Genomic DNA, 24,864 nt, shown 5'->3' with positions numbered 1-24,864 from the left:
AGGAATTGGTTTTGGTTCATTGATACTTATACACATGAATAAGAATTTTCTCAAGCACTATTTATAAAAAAATATGTTGTCTACATAACAAGCAGTTTGAAAATACATAATTAATGTGTTTGACTTCACATGTGATCCAACACACGAAAGCCGTATACTGAACGAACTTGACATAACTTAATGCAACCTTAAAATACTCCTCTATTAAGTAAAAAGCATAAAAGTATTCAGTGACAGTATAAGTGATTATTTTACAAGCTTCGAGAATTTTCTAAATGATTATTCAGTCCCCCAACTTTGGCATTGTGAATGCCAAGAACAGTCTTATGTTTTTTACTTTGTTTACAGGACCATTCCTTGATCCAAAGCATAAATCGATTTACAAGGGAATGTTAAGCTTTTACAGTGATGAAATTAAAGATTGAAATACATGCACATGCACTTTATTAGTATGCACACAAGGCCGCCAGAAACAGGTTGCCCATGCTACAGTGGTGTCTTAGCATGTAACAGAACTCCAACAATTACACACAATCAAAACATATTACCTCACGTGTCAATTGCAGACTATCCCAGTACAGTCTATGGAGGCGCATCAATGCTCAATAGACATAAGCCAGCCTATAGAAGCTACAAGGATTGCAAAGAGAGAACTTGACGGGCATGGGTATGGCAAGGGGAGCCGATATCATCACCGTTTTGGGGCACCACCAGCATCTGCACCACAAATGCCTCTCCTTAACTGTAGAGTAGTACATAACTCCTCTGACATGCGCATGGTGATGCTCCCGTCTCCTCTTTTGGTCCGTCCTCTATGATGTAGGGAATGGTCTGTCAGTGACCCATAATAACTGCGAGTGGGGAGCCGGGAGCCATGATTACATGGGAATGGTCACTGACGGACCATTCCCGACCGTCAAGTGTCGGGGCCTGGGGGGGAGGGGGGCCAAGAGTGAAGCAAGGCTTGGCATTGACAGTGGTACACAGGCTGTACATTATTCCATATGCTGGCTTCCCAGGTGAGGAGCAACCGGAAGTCAGGAGCTAATGTTGTACGTGCAGTGGGACTGAGCAGAGGAGGCAGCAAATTGGTGCTACAAAGTCATTCTGGCTGCTGAGGTGGTCACACCTCCATGCATTCCATGCACTGACCTGGAATAGAATCATTGGCTTGAAGGCTGGCATTCTAGACGCTGCGGTTTCTGCACCTCATTGCATTCCATTAGCTGACCTGTAATGGTAACATTGGCTTGCAGGCTGTACATATTACGGATGGTGAGGTCTCAGCAATCTGACGGTTCCATGCCTTCATTCCGCAGAGGAAACACCAGTAGATGAAGGGTCAGGATTTACAGTCCCCGTGATCCCCGACCTTGACAGCATAGGACAATCCTCAAGGAGAGAAGTAATATAGAGCTATATAGATGACCGAGTCCTGTGCGAGATGTAAGATCATCCATATATGCCTAGCCTCTGAATTCTGAGCTACTACTGGAGGGCATAAGTACCGGCATCTGTTATTGATGCCACGTGGCTTTCCAAGGATAAAACCATCCTAAGCTGCCCATGTAACAAGCACTACCATCTGGCCGCCAAACCTAGGAGATGATCAGACTCCAGACTCCGACTAAGCTGCCCCAAAATTTGATCAAATCCTAGCATGCAGTGGCTGGATAAACCCAACATCCCAATAAATCACTGTAGATCACAACTGGGTGAGGATGACCACTCTCAAGGAGGTAAATGACACAGCGCAACACAAAGGTACCATGCCTTCATAATGCAGTACCTCACTAATTACTTTTGCACATCAGTTAAGTGGCTGATGAAGGCATAATAAATAGGCAGGTTTTCCCAATGGAGCAACCTGGCTACCATATGGTGATTGCAGTTCAGAACTAATTATGAGGACAACCCAATTGCTGTCTCCCCACCACGAGCCTCCATAGCACAATCAAACCGATACTCTTCACGTAACTTACCTGCCTATGTCAAGTTCTGAGCAAGCGACGTTAACCATTTACCAAAATGCTTTCATTTGATGTTCCCAGGCAGCTGAGAAGAAACACGATTTAGCAGCCCTTTTGGTCCATCCCCAGAATACTCATTACAAAACTCTCTACCTCAAACTTATGGCTATTTTGGGGCCCTGAATTATACAAAAACAAGGAACATTGATTGCATTCAAGGTAGATAAGCTACAGGAACATACCAAGAAAGGCATGATTTGACCTGAAACTTCAATATCTACACATACCCTCCACCCCTCCGATAGAAGGCACAGGATAGACTTCTTCCATATTGAAGGAGATCCAGTAACTATCACCTTGTAAATTAGGAAGAACGAGAGAACGAGTCTTAGCAGCGATATGGCCGTACACCAATCCAGATCGTCAGCCCACCATTATAGGCTCTCTTAATTCCCATTCAGGAGTAGTCGGTCTCTGTTTTAATTCAGGAAACCAGCTCTTTTTTGATTCAGTAGGCAAGCTCGCGGTAGACACGCTCACTTTTGCTTCAGAAGTCAGCAAGCTCCCTTCTAATTTGGTAGGCAAGATCACTTTTGATTCAGAACCATGCACCCTAAACCTGTAAATGCAAGTATGTGAGGGGCTTCCGTAGTTTGAAAGAACTTCTAGCCTCACCATGTTGATTAACCTTCCTCTAAGCTCTTCAGAAACTGGAAAACTCTGTACATATTTCTTCTCAATATCATATTCAAAACTACCCAACAGCACTTGACTCATGAAATTACGAGCTGCGTCATCCTTTTTGAAGCTATCCAGCCAGCCAAAGACCCGAAACTCCTTGGGAGCACTCGAAACATCATATGCGACACTCTGAAAGATGAGCAAGTAGCAAATCAAGCAGTTAAAAATAACAGTTGGAAGATGCACCATAAAAAATGGTTTACAACATTTAAAACGGAGACAAAAACTGCAATTGCAGCAGAGAAAGCTACTCTGACTAATAAATTTATTTGGCAGCAATTTTGAAAATTTGCAAGGAGGCACAAAATCATGTGGCACTGAAGCTGAAAATAAAAATGAGTTCCATAAGGGGAGTTCTATGTGTACAATTCCTCCCGGCTTTATGGTAGATTATCTTTGAATTGAGAATGGCAGATGAATACGCCAAACCATACCAGTCAGGATACATAAGAGAGCTCCAAGGAAGCGTTCACATGGATGCGAGGTCACAGGACAACCCAATCACCAAGGAGTTGCTTTATTAGATAAGTTATTTTTAGTGGCTCCTGCTCCCTCTGGAGTTGCTTTCAGCAACCAGAGCCTATAAAATTGAGACCGATGTGCCAGTTTGTATTCAGTTTCTGAGAGTGGTCTCTGCAAACAGAGAGTAGTCGTACTGTGTTTCTTGAAAACAATTCACTAAGGAAATACCGTCAAGGGCGTCTGTAACCGGCCATTTAACTTCAAAAAGGGCAATAGACTTTACTTCAAACCTTGATTTAGCTTTCACCCATTATTAGTCGTCTATTCTACCTGTGCTATAATGACACAAGAGAGGGGAATGGGATACAAATGCTAGAATGCATCTGTATGCGAGTCAGACACCAGATTGGCCCCTCAAAAGGCGCCCCTTTCGGTATTTCTTTATTCTTTAAAAGAGGGAATAAAAGTTGTGGTTCCCTACAAGCTGCCCCGCACAATCTTGACTGAATTTCAACTGTTCTAGCCTGATTTCGGCAACATAACTGTACTAGGACCCTTCACAGTCAGTATTCCCACGCCTTGGACGACTTTCCCGACGCATACGGACACTTTGCAAAACCTGGCGAGAATCTGCAGCACGCTGAATTCTCTGTTTTCTGCCCCGAAAATGCGCCAGATCACCTGTATAGCGGTCCCTTTGCGTCCCCAAACCTCCTGGGGGTATTAGGGTCCATTTAGGGCCAAAACCCTAAACCTGCAAAAATACACAACAGGCTGTAATTCCCTGTTTTGGGCTCCGTTTCGCGTGCCGGTCGCATATGTAGCAAGACCTCGAGCTCCCGCACCTATAGGGCTACTTGCCCTTTGAATCGGACAAGATTTCGGACGTGAAACCTCTCCAAATTCACCTGTACCTGCGGGGGATTAGCCGCTAGCTAATCCAATACCTGTGCAAGAGGCTCTTGCCTCGGCAACCGCGCATGAACCCACATAATTGTACATTGGTCAATTGAAAATCCCACTAGAGGGGCATAACCATAAAGAATAAGGGGGAGAGAGAGAGGTGAGAAGTGTGCAGGTCATGACATCTTGCACCTCACTGTACATAGAGGGTAAGCAAGCACTCCATTGAAGCTCTCCCACTTGTGACAGCACTCAAAAACGAGCTCACAGCTGAAAATCACGTTTTTGCCTTCTCTTTAAGTAGTAAATTGGCCTCAGAGTGCCAAGTGTCACTCATTTGTGCATTTTCCCGCTTTAGACCCTCGGGTCTAAAAATATTTCACTTGCAGCCTCTGTTGACTTGGCCACAGAGTAACAAAATGATCCCCATGTCAAACTGCACGTAATGACGCGAAGACATTTTTCCGTCCAAAAATAGCAGTCCCTAAAATTTAGGAGTTTCTGCCATTACATTCTTCTAGGTCATCTGACCCTCTTTGTACACTGCAGCCACACCCAGAACTGAAATGTAGCCTATGTAGCAAAGGATTCCGCTTTGGCTGGCCAATGACCCCACTTTGGCTAACCATAGTCCTTGTCCAACCTTAGTGCTCTTTAGCCCTCAGGCCTGGACTCTCTCTGAACAGTTCCACACTGGCTATGCAATGCAGGGCAGTTAGATTTCCAGAGGGGTGTTTCCAAAAGGTAAAACAAACGAAATTCCCCAAAGAAAGAGAAATAAACAAAAATGGAATTGCCACTGGCTGGTGACACTGTCTACCTCAGGGGCCAGCACATCTCAGAGAGGAACTCTCTCTTGTCTTTTGCAGGTATTATCTCGCCTGTGATTGCAATAAAAGTTGTGTCTCCAGTGTGAGCAGTTATCTACCCCTCATCTTTGAAGTGCCAATCACTTTCACTGCAAACAGTTTGCCAGCCTAGAAACCAAGGTCGTTATTGCCTAGGCATGACCATGTACGAGTGACCCCGCTGACAAAACGTAAAGAGCAATTAACTCCAGATTGAAGGAACTCTTTGTTAATTGACATCTTTTTGGTGAACTCACTACACAACAATGTCTACTGATATGTGGCAGTGAACTTTCAAGACCAGTCAGGGTCAAGGCTTTTTTTCAACAAGATTGATACATCCAGGCCTTTCAGTTCCTAGGTTTTTGTTTTCGTGGTGGTATACAAGGAAATGGTCATTTTCCGAAGTTGGGCACGCAGGAAGCAAGAATACGTTGGCGAATCATGTTTTGGATATATATTGACCACTATCAGCAGCACTTCGTCCATTGGGACCCTACCAGCAATAGATAAGTTGACAAACAAACAGAAACAAATGGGCAACAAATTGCTTCTCAAAAATCTTGATATAGCTGGAAGAGAACCAGTGACTAGAACATGGCTACAGGTTTACAGAAAGGTCTATTGCTGGGATTTCTGGCACATAAGTAAAAAGATTTTGTTTGTTGCCTAAGACCTAATGTATCAGACTTCAGTTGTCCTGTGTCTAGATGTTGGGACCTAAAGTCCAAACAGGCCAACTCCCTTGTAGCAAACATATCTGCATCGTCCGTAGTATGCTAGGAGTAGGGAGGATTGGGCTACAATGATGCAGTATGACTGTTGATGTAAGCCCTAGATGCTAGTCTCTCTTGTATAAGGACCACTTTTGTATACTCAATAATCTAATGCATTCCATGATTAGTCAGTTGTCGCCATGTGTCTCCATTATGAGTGGTTCTTTAGCAGTGTTAGCTCGTGATTATTGGAGATTAGGATTGCATTAAACATTTTGTGCTTCACATAATCTCTCCCCTAATCCACTCTTATAAGCCCATTCCAATAAGACCTCAATACCAATCACTCTACTAACTTGATTGAATTGTTATTATGGACTAACTTGACTGTGGCAATTGATTCTATAGCTAATCAATAAAACCCAATTTCTATGTGTTTCTTTCTCTTTCGATTTTGCACCATTGCACTTCATAATGTGTTATTAAAGCCTTTATTTCAAGTCTCCTCCTTAATCCTTGATTTTGAAGAGGATTGGCACACTAAGCCGCATTTGTGATCAATTTGGGGGGGGGGGGGGGGGGGGGGGGGGGCTCGCTTCACAATCATAGTCACAACAAGAAACGGAAACGGAAACTGAAAAAACAGAGTTTGTCAAGGTCGAAGCGGTCAAGAAACAGCGTTTCTTTTAATTAAAAGATTTAACTTATTGTACAAAACTATTATAGGACCTAAAGCCACCCAAAATGCCTAAAAGCCACAATAAGTGTGTAAAGAAGGCACAAGACTCGCTCTCAATTTCCTGGTAAACCTTGAGGAGAGAGGGAAAGCATTACGCATAAAGCACAAAGTCTGCATACAAAATAATGCAAGTGCATAAAGATGATACTAAAGTTAATAGATAATTGATCAAGAATAAAGTGACAAGCAAATTTTTTATTCCCAAAAAAAGGTTAGAAACGTCGTTTCTCCGAAAACAGAACAGTGGGAAACGATCGGTCTGTTTCTTCGGGGAAGAAACAGCGTTTCTTGTGACTATGTGAATCACAATCAATAAAAACCTCTTTTGGCTCCCCCATCACACACGATAACAAAGTGTGTTGGTCAAGAGTTTTGACCCTATTCTTGGTTGTGTAAGGTCGTGGGCTAGAGTTGTCAACCATACCTTGAGGGGGGGAACCCAATCGGATCTCATATAGCAATAGAGCAGATTTGAAGGGCTTTTGGGTCAGCATGGGTCAGTTCTCTTGTTGAAGCTACATTTGACGCCAAAACTTAAGCAATGCAATTGATGCAACGCCAAGTCTGATAGAGGCATGTTCCCGCAAGCGTGTTTGGAAAATCCAATCTCTCTCTCCTATGGGAGCTCCCATTCTATTAGTGGTGCCATCCTTATAGAGTTTTCAAGGTCATCCCCCAGGTTTCCTATCTAGATCTAGTGACTGAGAGCTTCTTTGTGATGCAGCGCCAAGTCTGATAGAGGCCTGTCAAATCTCTCTCCTATGGGAGGTCCCATTCTATTAGTGGTGCCATCCTTATAGAGTTTTCAAGGTCATCTCCTAGGTTTCCTATCTAGAGGACTTCTTTGTGATTGTGCATGGCCTTATGAGGTTCTACTAGATTCTAGGGTTATTGAGGAGTTGCCAAATTTTGCAAGTTACCAGATGTTGTCCAATATGGCCACTTATGAGTCATGCGGTATTTGTGGGGAATCTGGCAGTTACATTTCTTTAATTGGGAAGGGACTAATCGTGCTCTGCTTCGACTTTGTCACGAAGAACCCTTGAGAACCTATGTTTTTCAGTTGGTAGACGATGGAGGTCCGAGGACTACTGCTCTTTTTCAGCGAGGAGTTGGACGAGATTGTTGCTTTGTGTTGAAGACGAGGGGACTCGAGTGCAATTTGTACCCAATACCTTAGCTGATTTTTGGTCAGCCAACATAAGTATTTTGTGCGGTGCAGGGGGATGATTTTGGATCAATTTCAGCCGGTGTATCTCTTCCTTGTAGAAGAGTTTGGAGATCGCTTTCACAAGAGGCTGCCTTGAGCCTGTCTATAGAGGATTCTCTTGTGGCCTTGGAATGATCGTGGCACTGAAAAAGGATGTTGGAGTGAGTTTTCGTGGGCGAGAAGTCATAGACAATACAATCGATGACACATTGGATGATTTCTTGGAGCATTTCAAGTGGTCTACCGAAGATGAGGGGTTGTAGGAGTTACGTGAAATGTCACGTGCACATCTAACCCTATGTGCATGTGGACAAGCCACTTCAGGTCTCTATGTGCACAGAACCCATTTTCCCTATTTTATCCATTTTTCATTTATTATTAATAAGTGACTTTGTTGGGAAACTCGGTAGGGCAACTTTGCTAAGTTAATATATAAGAAACCTAGAGCTAGCACTTTCTAGCAAAAGATGCAACAAAAGTCCACCAACTTACAGTGCACCTTCTCAGCAAGACTAGCAGGTGACATAGCGTTTCCAACCAACAGTAGATCAAGACCAGCGTTTTGGCAACAATCCAACCTAGTGTTTCTAGATTTACCAGGTCAGCCCTGGCGTTTTCCAGATCCCATATCCAACCTGGCGTTTTTTGCAGTTTGCAAACTAATCTAGCGTTTTGCAGATTCCCAGCATCAGATCAGCCCTAGCATCAACATTTTCAGTTTTCAGCACTTAGACAGCACAGAACCAGCCCCTAACCTCGCAGATGTCACCTACCCACAACAGATCCTCGCCGCACCGTCAGATCAGCCAGTGTTTTCAGATTCAAGATGAGGGGTTGTAGGAATTACTTGAAAGGAAGGTTTTGGTGTTTTTGGTGTTTCCGTAGGATCAAAAGCTTGATGCCACCACCTATCAAGATTGGAAAGTCCTTATGGAGGCAAGGCTGGAGAGTTACAACCTTAACTCTATGGTGCAAGACAAGATTGATTGACCAAAGGCTCCTACATACCATACCCTCTCTCCCAAGAAGTTGAGGAGGCTTGAGGAATATCAACGCTCATGGGATCAGTTGGAATGCTGGGATGAGGTCTTTCATCTTCCTCAATTGTACTCGATAGACACTTGGACACATTCAGAGTATGACCAATGCTTCGCAAATCTTGAGCCATTTGGATGAAGTCTATCATAAAATGACGCCTATGAAGAGAACTCACCTTTGGGTACAAGTGCAAACTTTGGACCCTCACCAATCGAATCCATTAAGGATCATGTTCATCATATGCACAAGATGCAATAAGAGATTCTTCAGGCATCAGGAAGCTGATCTCTTTGTAAGATTCTTGTACTTGGCTGGTCGTCAACGATAAATCCCAACATAATTTAAAAGCACTCCTAGCCTATCTTTATCCTCCTACTCCCCTTGTTGCCCCTCAACAAAATTCTTTTGCACCTCCTCATGATTCCACCTTGTCTCATTATGTAAGGTGCAACGGAAGTGAATGTTGAACTTTGCTAAAGATGAGTGCTCCGAACTGTGCTCAAGGTTCCTTTTACTTACGAAAGGGAGAGCCTTCCGTTCCTTTAGTGAGTGAGTGCAATGGACACAAACAAAGTGGATAAACACTGTGAATGAAGGTGCATGAGACTGAGAGATAGAGAGAGAAGAATACGACACCAGAATGTTGTCAAACCCTCCTCCGAAAACCCCACTCTCTATGGCGAGAGCGGTCTACTATTGATTGCACAAATCTCTATAATGCTTTGAACTTGCCGACGATGAGGGCGACGACGAGACGGGCTGAAATCTGAAAACGCTTATGGCTGAAATCTACAAATCTTTATCTGCTGAATTCTGAGTCTATGTCGGTGACGATGTCGATGGCGACGATGCGACGACGACGCGCTGAAAACACAGATGCTGAAATGTGCGTTTTCCGGGCTGAAACTGCAAACTGCGCTGGATCTGACCGGGCGGCGAGGATCTGCTACGGGAAGGTGAGATCTGCGAGGTTTGGGACTTCTACTGCAATGACTGACTGCTGAAAACTGAAAAAGCTAGTGCTTACTGAGGTTCCGTCGCGATGAATTTGCAATACGCCGAGGCTGATCTGCAAACCAAAAACGCTAGGACTGAAAACTGTCCTGCTTGTGGAAATCTCCTAACGCTAGGGCTGCTCTGTGGTCTTGCTATCGCCAGGCTATTGCAATGCAAAATCGCTGGCTGATCTTGGTGCAAAACGCTAGCTTGTTGCTATTGCAAAAACGCTAGGTTTGCTGATGGGGGTCCTGCTGAGAAGGTGCCTGTTGAACGCGAAGTTCCTGTTGCCTCTTCTGCCAAATTTGCTAGCACTAGGTTTTCTTATATACTTCACTTGCTAATTTGCCCTACCTAGTTCCCAACAAAAGTCACTTAAAAATAATAAGTGAAAATTGGCTAAAATAGGGAAAATAGATCTATGCACTATAAAAATGCTCCTAATGGGTTCTGATGGAAATCTGATGGTCATGCTGTGTGCAACCAAGGATATGCATCTAATCTAAGTGTCTGGACTGGACATGCACGGTCTGCAAACAGACTCACAAAAGTGCCAGATCACTTCCTAAGCTAGGCTAACTGAACTAAATTGAACCCATGTCATGAAGTAGCTTGTCCACGTACACATAGGGTTGGATGTGTCACGTGACACATTACCCTCTACAAACCTCATTACAACAAAATTTGGCTGACCTTTTTCCCTACCTGACTCACCCTTCACCTTCAATTGTCACTCTCATCGATCGATACATGGTATTCAATTCTGATATGTACCTTTTCGAAAAGTTTTTACCAACTACCAACTTTTTACTTGCACGATCCAAAAATTTCAATCTTTTCCGCAATTGTAAGGTCAACAAAAAAGAAGTTACCAAGGGATCATGTCTGTCCCTTTAACCATCTCTTCCAACACATGGAATCCATTTGTGCCTTGGCTTTATTTGCTTTTCTTTCTTTTGCTTCTTTTTTTTTTCCGATCCTTCTATTAGTTAATGAAAACTGCCCATAGGGCTACAACCACCTCTGCAAGAGAGGGCTACAACAAACATGATGGGGAGACTCTCCCAATGAAAAAAACAGCATATATACAATGAGGCTAAATCAAGAGATGGGAGGAGGGAAGAGCCACACAGGTGGACGGTAGTGCCATCTGAGCACACCCTGGACTATGGTGTAGAAAGGCCCAGGGCGACAGAGTCGAAGGAAAGCCTCGCGGCGCTCCCGCATGACGTCGGAGCTGCCTTGTAGTCCCTCAAGCTGTCCTCTGAGAGTATGGATCAGCTCTAGACAAAAGTCACGAACAGTCTCTGCTGGTGGCACAGGGCGAGCCTCAAAGATGCGGAAACAACGGACCCGCCAGATGAACCAAAGTATCAGGCCACTGATGAGCTCCCAACACTCCTCTCTCTCACTGCACCACTCCTGTGGAGTAAGCTATGTAGCAGGCTGGAGTGTAGGTCTCCCCTCGTGCATCACTATCATCCTGTTGGTGGAAGATAGCTCAAACTGAAGTGCCGGGCCCGTGAGGGTGGACCAAGCCGCTGCCCCCCAAGTGTACTGTCGAACCGTGGAGAGAGCAGGCATCAGCCGAAGAACTCGTAGCCATACCTGCTGGGCCGAGGGACAGTCCCAAAGACAGTGACGTTGCCTCTCCACCAAATGGTCACAAGCTGCACATGCGGCCGAGAGACCACTATGCACTAGCCAACTCCCTACTATTGTAGCTCTGTGTGCGACCAACCACAGAAACAAGGTGACTCGCCTCGGCTGTCTAGAGTCCCACAACCTCTCCCAAAAGGCTGCCAAGAACTCGACTGTGAGACCCTCCTCTTGCCAATGACGTGCTGCAGTGAGGCGGGCCTCTCTCTGTGCTGCTAGTATATGACGTCCCAGTCGAACAGTGTACTGAAAGAACGGGACTCCTGTGTGGTCTGCAGAAGAGAACGGATCCCTCCATAGCCACTCACCAAGATCCCACTATACTCGTGCCAGTGGACAACACTCCCAACCCCACAGCCTCCAGTGTCCAGTCTCAAGAGCTGCTCGGTCAGGGTCTATGACGCAAGTCCTCCCACAGATGCCCACTACTCGGATCCTCTGAAAACAGCACTCTGCTACCTGCGAGGCCTCTACTGCAACTCGTTGTAGTCGTCCCCCATCCTAAAGCTCAAAGAACTAAGCTGGGACAGTCTCTGAGCAGGCCCTGACTAAGATGAGAACCTCCAATCGTGTGAAGGCTCCCATCCACCGAGGTGCTACTAGCTCGAGAGACGTGAGCCACTCAGCTGGAACTGACTCTGAGATGTCCTGACACATGCTCTGCACCCCTCTCATGCACCTCCTCTGACAAACCCGTGAACTCTAGATAGTGACCTCGAGAGCGCGCTGGACTTGCTGCCATGGGACCCCAAGAAACATCAGGCCGACTACCAACCAAGTGGCCTCTCTGAGTGCTAACCATGGGGTTCCAGACGAGGGGCTGTCGTAGGCACTCCTCCGTGCACGTCGGCTGTCTCTGCTCTAGGCCACGCCGTAAGAGCTCCCAAGATCGAAGCAAACACACAGCGAAGCGGTCCTCCAGTCTCCTACTCAAACCAACTCTGCGCATCTCTGTAAAGATCCATCTGGTCGAAGGTTGCCAAGGGCCTCCTGACTGAGGCACCCTGGCACGAAGCCGCTATAGCAAGAACTCCTTCCAGGGCTCCTCACCTAGAAGAAGTCCTCTGACGATGAACTTCCCAAGAAGGGCTCTGCTCTGCTGTGCTGGATCAATGATCCCAAGCCCTCCAAGGAAGCGTGATGACCTGCCAAGCCACCTTGGCTCGGGCTATCTAAGTGTCACATCCTGTCTGACCAAAGGAAGTTCCTGATCAACCTCTCTACCTGGCTGATACAAGAACTCGAGAAGATCCAGCAGGAAGTGATGTACCACATAATCGCCAACGACACCTGGTTGGCAACCACTACTCTGCCAGCTAGAGAAAGTCGTGCTGAGCTCCAATGTAACAACTTTCTCCTGATAGACAAGAGAAGGGGAGCAATCTGCTGCTTGGGAGACAAGTCCAAACCAACCTGACAACCCAAGCACCGAACTGCATTCCCTGGGGGAATCCACCTGAAACCCTCTCCTGGCATCCAATCTGGCACAAGAGCACTACCAACCGAGAAAGCCATTGTCTTTCTCCAGTTGATCAGTGCGCAAGATGCACAACAGAAGGTCTCCAAAGCCTGCTCACATCTCTGAAGGTTGGCCTCCTGGCCATCTAAGTACAAGGCTGAGTCGTCGGCAAACTCAGCGTCCAGTAGCTCATCTCCCCGAATAGGGAGTGCTAAGCCCCGTAGACCAACCTGCTGTGACACTAAAAACCTGCTTATCGCCTCCGCATAGAACAAAAAGAGGAAGAGGGCAAGAGGACAGCCCTGTCTGACCGAGCATGTAAGCATGAAGCGATCACCTCTACCTCCTGCCAAAAGTACTTGACTGTGAGCCTGCCTATACAAGGCTGACACCCCTTTGATCCAAGCATCTGAGAAGCCCATCCTACGTAGAGTGCCCTCTAGAAAGTCCCAGTCAACTTTGTCGTATGCCTTCTCAAAATCAAGAAGAAGAATCACGAGGTCCTCACCACGGAGCCGTGCCAGGACAGAAGCCTCCCAAAAAGTAAAGATGTTGTCAAGGATACTGCGTTCCCTGACAAAACCTGTCTGGGTCCCATGTATAAGGCTCTCTAAAAGTGGCTAAATCCTCAAACTCAGAGCCTTGGCAAGAATTTTGTAGACTGAGTTGAGGATGGTGATGGGACGCCACTGTCGAATCTCATCCAAGGAGCCACCCTCCTTGGGAATGAGGTAGATCAGGCCCTCACTCATGCTGTCAGGCATCACTCCTATGTGCAAAATGTACTGAAAAGCACTACAGAGATCTGGGCCAAGCAGGTCCCAGTACTCAAAGAAAAAGCTGGGAGTCAACCCATCCTCACCTGGACAGCTACCATGGGGGAGGGCCCTAAGAGCCGTGTGCAGCTCCTCAAGCTGAAGCGGCATCTCTAGCCTCTGACACATCTCCTCAGTCACAAGACAAGGCATCTGTGCCCAAACCTGCTCCCTGCATGCACCCTGCCGCTCTGACTGGGGCTCTGCAGACAGTAACTCACGGTAGAAGTCAGTAGCAACTGCACGCATATCCTCGGGCTCACAAGCAACTGACCCGTCAGGCCTCCTCAACTGACTGACCTTGGCATGGGAGTGCCGAGGTCCCACTGTCTCAAAGAAAGCACTAGTCACTCTGTCGCCCACCTGAGTCCACTGAGATGCCTATCGGTGGAAAGCAAACTCACCTGAAGAAAAAAATGGCTAATCTGAGCTAGGCCTGAGGCCACTCTGTCAGCAGGAGAATCCTGCCTGTCCATGCCCTCTGTCCAAAGAGCCTCTACCCTCTCTCTGAGTGCTGAGTCCAACAAGACCCTCTCTGGGATGCGAAGCATCATGCTCCCCTCCTCTGCCTGTCTGCCACTGTGAGGATCACTCGTGCATGGTCCGAGAAGGAGGTCCTTGCCAAGATGCCCACTGACCCTCCCAAGTCACTGAAGTGGTCACTAGTGTAGAAGCGATCTATCCGCGATAGATTCACTCCTCCCACTCTGCAATCCTATCGAGAGAAGGCAAGACTGTCTAGGGGCCTCACAAAACCAGAGTGCTGCCGTGTATCCGAGACCCTCAAAGTCATACAAAACCTCTCCCAAGCTGCCAACTCGACTCCATGCACAATAGCATGGCTGCCACCAATCCTGTCAGAAGGGTCCTCCAACATGTTAAAGTCCCCTCCTATGCACCAATGATCTGCCTGCGGCAGAGACTCAACAATCTGTGACCAAAACTCTGCACGAGCACTCGCCACATTGGGCGCATAGATGTTCAGGGAACCCACTAGGCCACCCTGAACCTACATAGTAATCCACCGAGCCCAGCATGGCACAATAATCCCTCTGCCCACAATGGCCTGTTGCAATGAGTCCGCAATAGTCATACATACCCCACCCTGGATGCCTCCAGGTCCAAAAGCAGCTGACCACATCTCCGAATGCGGCTCTCACACAAATGGTGCTCCTGAAGCATAAGGAGATCAATCTCTCCTCCCACAAGGCAACGCTGAAGCTCCTGACGCAATCGACCCCGTTGGCGCTGAAACTGGGGCCCACCTAGTCCTTGCACGTTCCATGAGACGATCCTCATGGGGAGCGAGACAGAGAACAGATGCTACCGCAACAGCTAGACGGGCTATCTTCGAGGCTGGCTTGGATGGAGAGTAATCCGCATCCGAGCGTCCTCTAGATAAGCGTGAATGTAATGAGTGCCTAGCCCAAGCCCAAGCCCAAGCAGAGCGAGCCGTGCGTAAAGCAACCTCCTCTGTCCAGGAGTCCTCATGAATGTATACATAGCATGGCAAACACTGTGTATCAACAAAGAAGTAAACCACAATGTACCTACATCCTGCAGAGTCTCGGGGTGTCACCGCAAACTTGGCCAATGGCCACAAAGTCTGTAGCATGTCTGTAACTCCTAGTTCTCCCATGTGGTGAGAGAACTCTAGGACCTGTGTATGCAACCATCCCAACACTGAGTCGAGAGTCCACTCTGTCTAGGCCCTGCCGCAAAGGGGGAAGGAGAAACCAACTGCTGAGTCCAAGGCCTCTGTCCCCCTAGCGGCAAGGAACAGAGCATGGACCCTAAAGCAGGCTGCCTCATGGTCTGCTGAGGGATCGCCGAGAAAACGAGTGAAGCCGTAGTCGAAGAAGTCCCAGCGGCGCCGGATGTCAATGCTCGTCAAACCACGAGGGATAGCTACAAGGGAAGATGTATGTATCTGCAGAGGGGTCCGTAAGAAAGGCTGACCCTCTCTCGCTAGGCGACTCATGGCAAAGGTGCTGCCAAGAGATCTCCTAGCCGCCGGAGAAGGCCCTGCCCCCTGGGTCGATTGTGGAGCTGGAGTAGGAGGGGGGGGACAAGGAGCTGGGGGAAGCGGTGGAGAAGAGGGGCGGGAGGGGGCGACAAAGGTAGAGGGGCGAGGTGAAGAGGCGGCAGGAGCAGAAGGCGGGGGGGAGGATGAGGAAGAGAGGGGGAACTCTTGGGGGGGAGAGGCTGTCGAGAGTGAAGCTGGGGTGGGGGCTGGAGCAGGGACCTCCTCCTGCTCAAGAGGACCAAAGTGATTCCCCGTGGGAACCCACTGCTGCTGAGTAGGCGCCTGAGGGCCACTTTGAGTGCCAGGCTGACGTTGTGGCCCTTGTCGTCGTCTACCACGGGCTTGCATCCCTCCTCCGCTGGAGCCCCAGGCTCGGAGGGTGGCTCTGCATGTGTGCACTGTGTCTCTGTCTGTGGCTGCGAGCCAGTCCTGGCAGGCTGGGGCTGAGGCTGTGGTGTAGGTCGAGGCCTTCTCCGTGGACATGCCTTCGCTAGATGGCCCATCTGTCGACAAATGAAGCACTGGTTCGGGAGGCCCGAATACTCCACACTTTGTCTAAACCAACACCCACTCACCCGAGGCAAAAGAATAACCTTCGGGAGCGTGTGAGTGTCTCTGACCAAAACTCGAACTGAAGGAATGCCAGCCGCCTTGGCAACTACTGATGCTGCCGTACGAGGTGTCTCCAGGACAGTCCCAATGGCTGAGCCGATCCTGGATAGAAGTGGTAAGTACTCCCTCCGCGAACCCGGAAAGCAGACCGAGATGGGGATGTCTGCCTCCTCTACTAGAACATCCGAAGCAGGGTCGAAACCATGTCTCCACTGTCGAAAGTGGGCACGTGCTGCTCGGATGGTCAGTGGACTCATGGCGATCACCTTGGATGCCATCTCGGAGGTCTCAAACTCAATCTGGTAGTAGCCTCGTCCGAGTATCTGCACGTCCAGGATCTTGCCCACCTCTGCGAGAAGGGGGGCCTGGAGAAGGTCACGCAGCTCTCCTCTGCTAGGTCGAGTGCCGAGAATCTTGCAGATGATAGAAGTCGCCTGCAATCGCTCTACCTCTGCGGCAAGGCTCGCTTGCTCTGTCGGCGAAAGAGCCAGTCGGATGGTGGGCTCAGTGGGGTTGAGCGAGGGGGCTTCAGGCGAGTCCCTCTGGGGCGGAGCTGGAGCCTCCATCTATGTCTACTGCTGTGGCGAAACGAACGAGCGATGGAGAAGGTCTGCAGACGAGCGCCGAGTACTTGCCCGAAAGGACAAATGCTACACGAGCCAATATGTAGGAAAAAAGAAAAGGGGGGGGGGGGGGGGGGGGGAGGGAGGAGGAGGGTGTGTGTGTGTGTGTGGAGCAGCTGGATACTGTGTGGGAGCGCAAGCGGGGGGGGGGGGGAGGGGGAGTATGGCAACGCGCAGGCAAGCAACAGGCGGCCCGCGGGGCAGCGCGCTACCAAGAGGGGGGTAGCAGGTGGCTGTGGGGCAGCGCGCAGGAGCGGCAGGAATGGGGGGGCAACGCGCTGGGGTAGGCGGGAGTGGAGGCAGCGCAAGGGCAGGGGGGGGGGGGGGGGGGGGGGGGGGGTCAGCGATGGCGCAGCGAGGAGGGGGGAGGGGGCAGTAGCAGTAGCGAGCGCGTAGGTTCTCCTTTCTGCTTTCTTTTGCTTCTTGCCTTCCCCCTTTTCTCAAACACTCTGTAGACTTCCAAAAGCATATTAACTACTACTTGTCTTGCTTTAACTTTGGGAGTAGTCCTTGTTGAGTCTGGAATTGCTTTTTCCCAACTTCCTCTTCCACTTCTTCACTTGCTTCAACTTCGTCAAAGTCTTATATTGCCACAATCTCTTCATCTTTGTATTGTTCTTAAAAATGGAAAGAGGTTGCTTTCGTAGTCGATTGTTGCAATTCTCGACCGGATTGCTTTGAGAAGAACAATCACCTAAGCTCTTGTACCATTGTAGCCGGTAAGTCACCTAACAATGCGGCAGAAACATTGCAACAATGCCGAATGAACTTGAAAGAGAATTGAATATAGAAGATGAGAGACAAGGAGTGACAGGGTTCCACTCCCAAAAGCATTGGCCGTATTTTGAGTGATTCTCTCGTGTCGTGCCAGATTCTCGACTTGGGGTGCCTAAGTCTGTGACCGTGACAACTATGATGGAGACCTCCACCAATTTGGAAGGTGAGCAAATTCCCCCTTCGGATCCTCCCATGAGTCCTTCCCCTACCCCTCCATCCATGCCACCAAATCCCATGGATTTCATGATGCGGATGATGATAGAGATGATGATGCAGCAAGAAGAAGCACGACAACAAGAGCGTGTGGAGGCGGAGGAGGCACGTCGACAAGAGTGTGTGGAAGCGGTGGAGCTAGAGAAACACCGATTGGCGGCCGAAGCCGAGCCTCATAGATAGGAGCGTGAGGGAGGCGCCGAGGCTCGAAGGCAGGAAAAGAAACCCATACATAATCTCATCATCTTTGGTGGAGCAATCCGATAACTCTTCTTTGGAGCCGGATTATGGAATGCTTGCCAAGACCATCGCGGAGGCGATCAAGCCTACGCGATCGGCAAATGAACCTATTCCCGAGAAGATTACATTCAGTAAGTATGACGGTAAGATGGACGCTATTGTTATTTATTCTTGGTTGCATCAATTTATGTAAGAATTCTAGTTACTAATCCTTAATTAAGTACTTAAACTCATGATTAAGACTTAAGAAACTTGAACTTGACTCAGAGACAAGACTCAGAAGACTCTGTGTTTGAAAACTGAGTACAATAGGCTCCTTATGTAGGAGACAAAGAGACACAAATGAAAAGACACGCCTCATGGTGAAGAGACGCGACTTTAAGAAAATATATAAGCAAACCAAAGCTAGCACTCTTTGGCAGATGAGCAAGGAGCACAACAGGCCTTTGGCCAACAGGTACTCCCCTCTCTCAGCAAGAACCCCCCAAGCACCCCATCACCCCTAGCGTTTTGATCATCGCCAGCCCTCTTCCTGCTTGGCGTTTTCATCAAGCCTCTGGACCGCCACATTCCCCCCAACACCTAGCGTTTTAAACCATCGCTACAAGCTGCGGTAACCAGCATTTTCAGCCTTCATTTGCAGCCGACAAATCAGCGTTTTCAGCGACAAGTACAGCCACGTTTTTAGTATCAGAAATAGCAGCAGATCAGCGTTTTTGGTGAAGATTTTCAGCCCTCAAAAACGCAGCCAGACCTGCGTTTTTTCAGCAGTCCGAATCAAGCCCGAAAATTTAGGAGATAGCGTTTTGGTGGACAGCATTTAGAAGGTTGCAGATTTCAGCCCTTAGGTCATTGTCGCCATCCCCGTCGTCGACACCGACATAGTCCCAAGTTGCATCAGTTTCCATGCATCATCATTGTACCACTTTGTGCAATCAATAGTAGACCACTCTCGCCGATGAGAGTGGGGCCTTTGGAGGAGGGTTTTACAACGTCTTTGGTGTCGTATCTCTCTTCTCTCTCTATCTCTCAGTCTCAATTACACTTGCACGCACAGAGGCCATTCACTTTGTTTGTGATCATAGCACTCTCTCATTAAGAACGGAAGGCTCTACCTTCCATAAGAACAAAAGGAACCTTGAGCACAGTTCGAAGCACTCATCTTGAGCAAATCGCAAACATTCATTCCGTTGCACCTTACATTGGTATCAGAGCTTTGGCAGTGTTCTGTATCACTCAAGGAAAGAACCACAAGAATCACAAGAATTTATTTTTTTTTGCTTGTTGCGGGCGCACGAACCCAAGTTCGCTTGGGCGTGTCAATTCCTAATCGTGTTTTTGAAGAGTGGCAGGAATCCGAGGAAAGATGGGCTTGTCCAGCCTCCCCTTGTGTCTCTTTTCACTCATTGAGAGCGGATCGTGCACTTAGCGGCCGGCCAATCAACATGAGGTGGGAAAAAGCAACCTTGGTGTGAACGCAAGGCCGCCAAGGGGTGCACCTGCGGAAAGGAGTAGAACTCGGGTGAAGAGAAGATCCTTCTCAAACACGGTTTGCAAGCGAAAGAAAACCTCAAGAACCTCAAGACCTTCAAGAACCCAAGTTCCTAGTGGACTTCAGAACCAAAGATCATAGTGCATGGTTGTCACCCGAAGCGGAATGGATACTTCGCATACAGGTGATGAGCATGAGAGAGGCGACGAAGACTTTTCCCCACCAGGAGATTTTTTCGACCCTCCCCCTTCGCCATCTACGCCACCAAGTGTACCAAACCCTATGGAGGCAATGGTCAAGCAGATGATGGACATGATGGACAAACAAGAAGCAAATCACATTGCTTTAGGACGCGAGCGCGACGAACGAAAAGAAAGAAAACAACAAAGGAAGGAGGAAGCGGCAACACGAAGCGTGGCCTTGGAGGCCGAGCGTACCGCTCAAAGCGCGGCCTTGGAAGCCAAGCGTGCAACTCAAAAAGTGACCTTGGAGGCAGAGCGTGAAGCTCAAAGAGTAGCCTTGGAGATCGAGCGTGAGGCTCAATGAGAACTACGCACTCAAGAATTGATTCGACAAGCGCTAGCCTCGAAGTCAGAACCAGCCAAAGATCGTGGGAGTTCCTCAAGTGACGCAAGCCACAATGCGGATTCCAACAACCCAGTCCCCGAGAAGTTGACTTTCAATAAGTATGATGGTAAGATGGATGCTACGGTTATTCAGTCTTGGTTGCATCAATTTAATGCTTACTTTGCGACAACTAAAAAGACAAGAAATAGCAAAGTTTTGACGGCAGCTATGTATCTTGCCGGTGATGCCATTAATTGGTACCACGCATGGCAAGAGGCACAGTTAGCCGCACACCTAGAGGAAGCCGACGAACTCACGCCCCTTCCTTTCAATTGGGCTGATTTCCAAGACAAGCTGAAGACGCGGTTTATGCCACCTCAGTACCTCGCACGATTGAAGGACGATCGGCGCACTCTCAAGCAAAATGGTATGCTGGTTAATGTCTTTTTCTAATCGTGTTTTGCAGCTAGGTACCCAATTACGCAAGTCGGATGATGAACGCAAAGAGGCATTCCTTTATGGATTGGACGAGTCTATCAAGCACGATGTCGAGGTGCTTAATCCAATCGATCTCAACAAGGCGGTAGCGATTGCTCTCGCACAAGAGATGAAGCACAACAAGGGAAAGCCTAAGGAGAACAAGACTTTTACAAGTACCTCGCAGACTTCTCAGAACCCTCAGAACGGTAAGGACGGTAAGAATGGTAACTCTTCTAACCAATCTTCCAACAGTCTCTCAGAAAAGAATTCTTCCAATGAATCTAAGGGTAAGGCTAACACAATTGCTAAACCTAAGCTTACTCCAAATGAAAAGGTAGCACAAGGAATTGTAGGAGGATACATCACGTCGGAAGAGCAAAGCACTTATTCTAAGGAAGGTCGTTGTTTTCATTCACATTAAGGGTCACATAAAAAGAACATGTCCTAAGCTTGAATCGAATGAATCTAAAGAATCCACAGAACCCACTTCCTCTGTCCATGCAATTAATGATAACACGAGTGTGCCCCAAGTTTCTCATGCTCCTTGTCACAAAGTGATGACGTGGCTACCGACAGCAGAAACCCTAATTTCTACCAAAAATCCTAATTTTCGGAAATCGCAGAGGAGGGAAAAAAAATTTTGGTTTTTTTTTTAGCGACGCAAATCTCAGCTTTTTTGCTATGAAAAGAATTGGATGAGAGAAAGAGAGTTGAATTGCTTTATTTTTACTCTCATTGAGAGAGAGAGAGAGAGAGAGAGAGAGAGAGAGAGAGAGAGAGAGAGAGAGAGAATCTGCTTTTGCTTTCAAGCTTTTGGGGCTCTGCTTTTGGGCATCCCTTGTAACATTTAAATATGCGGTGAGGGCCTCACTTCTCAAGGCATCTGGACGCAGAGTCTGAGAGTGAAACCCTAACCGCTCTTTGTACTCTCACATTGATTTTAATACATAAAGAAATATCGAAAGGGGCGCCAGTCTTTGGGGCCAATATCTCTAGGCACGGAACTCCGCCGGGCCAATGTAAATCTATTATGATCTGTGAATTGTTTTGAAGTGGTTATTTGGTGTTGTCGCGATTGATTCTTGACTTGGAGTGCCCAAGTCTGTTACAGTGGTATCAGAGCACGGCCGATTTCTCTTCTACGGGAAATCTGATCCCCAATTTTTTTCCGCGGCACCTATGGCTTCACTCAAGGATCAGTCGACTCCCTCTGCATCTGGAAATGCGGGCAGGGATCACAACGAAGATTCAAGTAGAGAGTATGGCTCGCCTCGGCCTACTCAGGCAAAGCAAAGAGAGATGAAGCGCCGTCAATTGATCGGCGATGCAACAAAGATGATGCTCAGTTTTGCGAAGGATCCGAAATTGGTAAAATATATGAGCGAGACTTCTTTTCAGGAAGTGCATGCACAGTGGCAGAAAACCACTACACCACCCTTGAAACCCGCTCTCAAGAAACCCTCTGACCACAAACAGTATTCAGAGAAGGAATTACAAAAGGTGATTGATGCACGGATTGCTCAACTTTTTGACGCGCAAAAGAAAGCCAAAAAGCACGGCAAAAAGCAGAAGAAAGGCACTGACTTCCCGGGATATTTGGGTCGTCAGTCGACATTCAACAAGGCAAAGAAACAGAAGAAGCGTGTTCGATTTGAAGGAGTACCCAGTTCTTCTTCTTCTTCTTCTTCTTCTTCTGACAGTTCTTCTAGCTCTTCAGATTCGAGCGAAGAAGACAGAAAAGGTAAAAAGCGAAGCAGGAAACAAAGCTTCGGAAAGGGCAAGAAAAAGGCAAAGAAGGCTAAATCTCGCCCAGAGACTGACAGTTCTTCTGAGGACTCGTCCACAGAAGACTCAGATTCCCATGACGGAAACTTTTATGCATACAAGAAGAATTTTTACAAAGCCAACCAGTATGACTTTCTCGAAGATAAAAGCAAGAAAGTCCGAGAGTTTAAGGAAGGTGGCCACTCGATCAAGTTTGATACTTTTTCAGGATACTCAGATGCTTTGAAGGCTTTGTTTTTTATACAACAGTTTGACATCGCTTTCGCAGGAAGACACTATTCAGAGCACTCCAAGATTCGGAGAGCTGTCTCTTACCTTAAGGGGAATGCTCGTACTTGGTGGTCCACGCTCCTTTTAAACAAGACTGCGCCAGTTAAATGGCTGAAATTTAAGAAGCTTTTTATTTCTTCTTTATTGACGCAAGAATATGAACGAGATATACGAGCTGCTTGGAACCATCTTCGGATGACCAAGAAAGATACAATCCATGCTTACTGTGAAAGATTCTGGAGCTCTTTTCTACCCGCCTCTTCATTCAAGAAGATCTCGTTCAGAGAACAGATTGAGCGGTTTACCTTGGGTCTACCTACAGAGATCCGAGATCACTGCTTAGAACAGAAGTCAGCTTCCATTCAAGAGTTGATGAGTCATGCGAAGCGGAGCTTTGCCATTCACTCTGGCAGTCTGACCTACCCCACAAATGAGGCCATGACACAACGAGCCGAACAGACTTCTGGGAATGAAAGTAGAAAGAAAAAGGGCAATCCAAAGAAAAAGAATACATGACCCAAGCTTACTCCCGAGGAGAGAGCTCGCTTCATCAGAGAGGGGAAGTGCTTTGGATGCGAGGAACATGGACATATCTCCGCGAAGTGCCCTAAAAAGGCACAGAAAGAATAGAATGATAAAGACGACGACAGGCCTGAGATTTCGAGAGCAGATGAGGAACGTTGCAGAAAAGGCAGATAGAAAAGCGGAACTGGTACCACATGGCGTGGGACCTGCATCGAATCTAATGAATGAAAGTACAAACTTTGCCGCTTTTGGGGCAAAGCGAAGGATCGGGAAGCTTTTTTGAGCGAGCCAAGGCCAACTTCTTTTCGCTGGGAATTGGCGGCTCAATTTGGAATTACACCCGACAGACTAACGCCACAGGCGGAGGTGGTTCGATTGGCAAACGGATGGGATGTTGCCATTACACCGAGCATTGGCAAACTTCGTTTGCAATGACAGGGGTGTTCAAGGCACGCGAGTGACGTTCTACTCAGGATCCCTTGGTACCACAAGAACTACGCCATGGTTGACTACCGGGCCGAGAAAGCGACTTTGACAAATGAAGGGCTTGGAGATTGTACTTGATGAACTTCAGTTTTCTTTACTTGTTCTTATGGGAGAGACCTGAACGATGGATAAAGGTTGAATATGTTTTGACCTAAACAAAAGAAAGCCAAGATTTTTCTCCACACTCATGCCAATTGCTTTTTAGAGGGCCTGAAGATCATACCATTGATCTGATACCTGGAAGCACACCACCGAACCGGCCATCTTACTGTGTGAGCCGACTACAGAATGAAAAGATTATGAACCCAGTGAAAGACCTCTGGGAAAAGGGTCTTGTCCAGCATAGTACTTCATCGTATTGCTCTCCACTGTTGTTGGATTTGAAGAAAGACGGATCTTGGAGAATGTGCATTGATTATAGAGCTCTCAACAAAATCACCATCAAGAACAGATTTCCGATTCCTAGGATCGATGATATACTCGACAGGTTACAGGGATCCTCGCACTTTAGCAAGATTGATCTAAAGAGTGGATATCATATGATCCGAATCGCGACGGGAGACGTCTACAAGACAGCCTTCCGGACTACTTTTTGGATTATTTGAGTTTTTGGAGCTGCCTTTTGGCTTAACCAATGCTCCTGCGACATTTAACCGGATGATGAACGGGATTTTTCGAGAGTACAGGCTATTTGTTGACACTTTCTTTGATGATATCATTGTTTCTCCAAGAATGAGGCAGAACACAGAGATCATCTGCTTCAGAGACTTTTTGGGATACTTTGTCTAAGTAGCAAGAGTGCAAGTGGATTCGGCCAAGATAGAGACTATACGTGATTGGCCCGATTTGAAGAATGTGTTCGTACTACAAGCGATTCATTTGAAAGTTTGCAAAGGTTGCTTCCCCTTTGCATATCTTGATACAGAAAGGAGTCCCTTTCCTCGTGGGGATCCACAGAGGTGACTGCTTTCAAACATTGAAAGAGAAATTGACTACAAGACCAGATTTAACTTTGCCGGACTTGCAGAAGTCATTTGAAGTATTTCGTAGTCTGGGTGCGGTCTTGATGCAAGAAAGCCATGTCATTGCTTACGAGAGCCAATTGTTCTCTAGGCCAGAAATGACAGCACAGATTTATGAGAAAGATACAGATTTTGCAGATTTATTTTCACACGGATACGGGATGGGAGACAGTAGCCGGATACTCCCTTC

The 24,864-nt window shown here is 47.5% G+C and overlaps 1 protein-coding gene across 1 annotated transcript in view; it reads right to left on the bottom strand.

Annotated features, from left to right (window-relative positions):
* Positions 1-2,133: 2,133 nt before the first annotated feature.
* LOC147430744 (SUN domain-containing protein 1-like) overlaps positions 2,134-24,864 on the bottom strand; it is a 33,036-nt gene continuing 10,305 nt past the window's right edge. Inside the window, exon 2 of the mRNA XM_086493306.1 lies at positions 2,134-2,840. Within this exon, the coding sequence (XP_086349432.1) occupies positions 2,394-2,840 (447 nt within the window). The 3' untranslated portion in view covers positions 2,134-2,393. The remainder of the gene's footprint in view (positions 2,841-24,864) is intronic.

Source organism: Adiantum capillus-veneris, chromosome 21, assembly GCF_014529385.1.
Source record: "Adiantum capillus-veneris isolate H3 chromosome 21, ASM1452938v2, whole genome shotgun sequence".
In the NCBI taxonomy this organism is placed as follows: domain Eukaryota; kingdom Viridiplantae; phylum Streptophyta; class Polypodiopsida; order Polypodiales; family Pteridaceae; genus Adiantum; species Adiantum capillus-veneris.
Note: the sequence above shows the minus strand (reverse complement) of the source record. Positions and strands in the feature narration are given on the sequence as shown.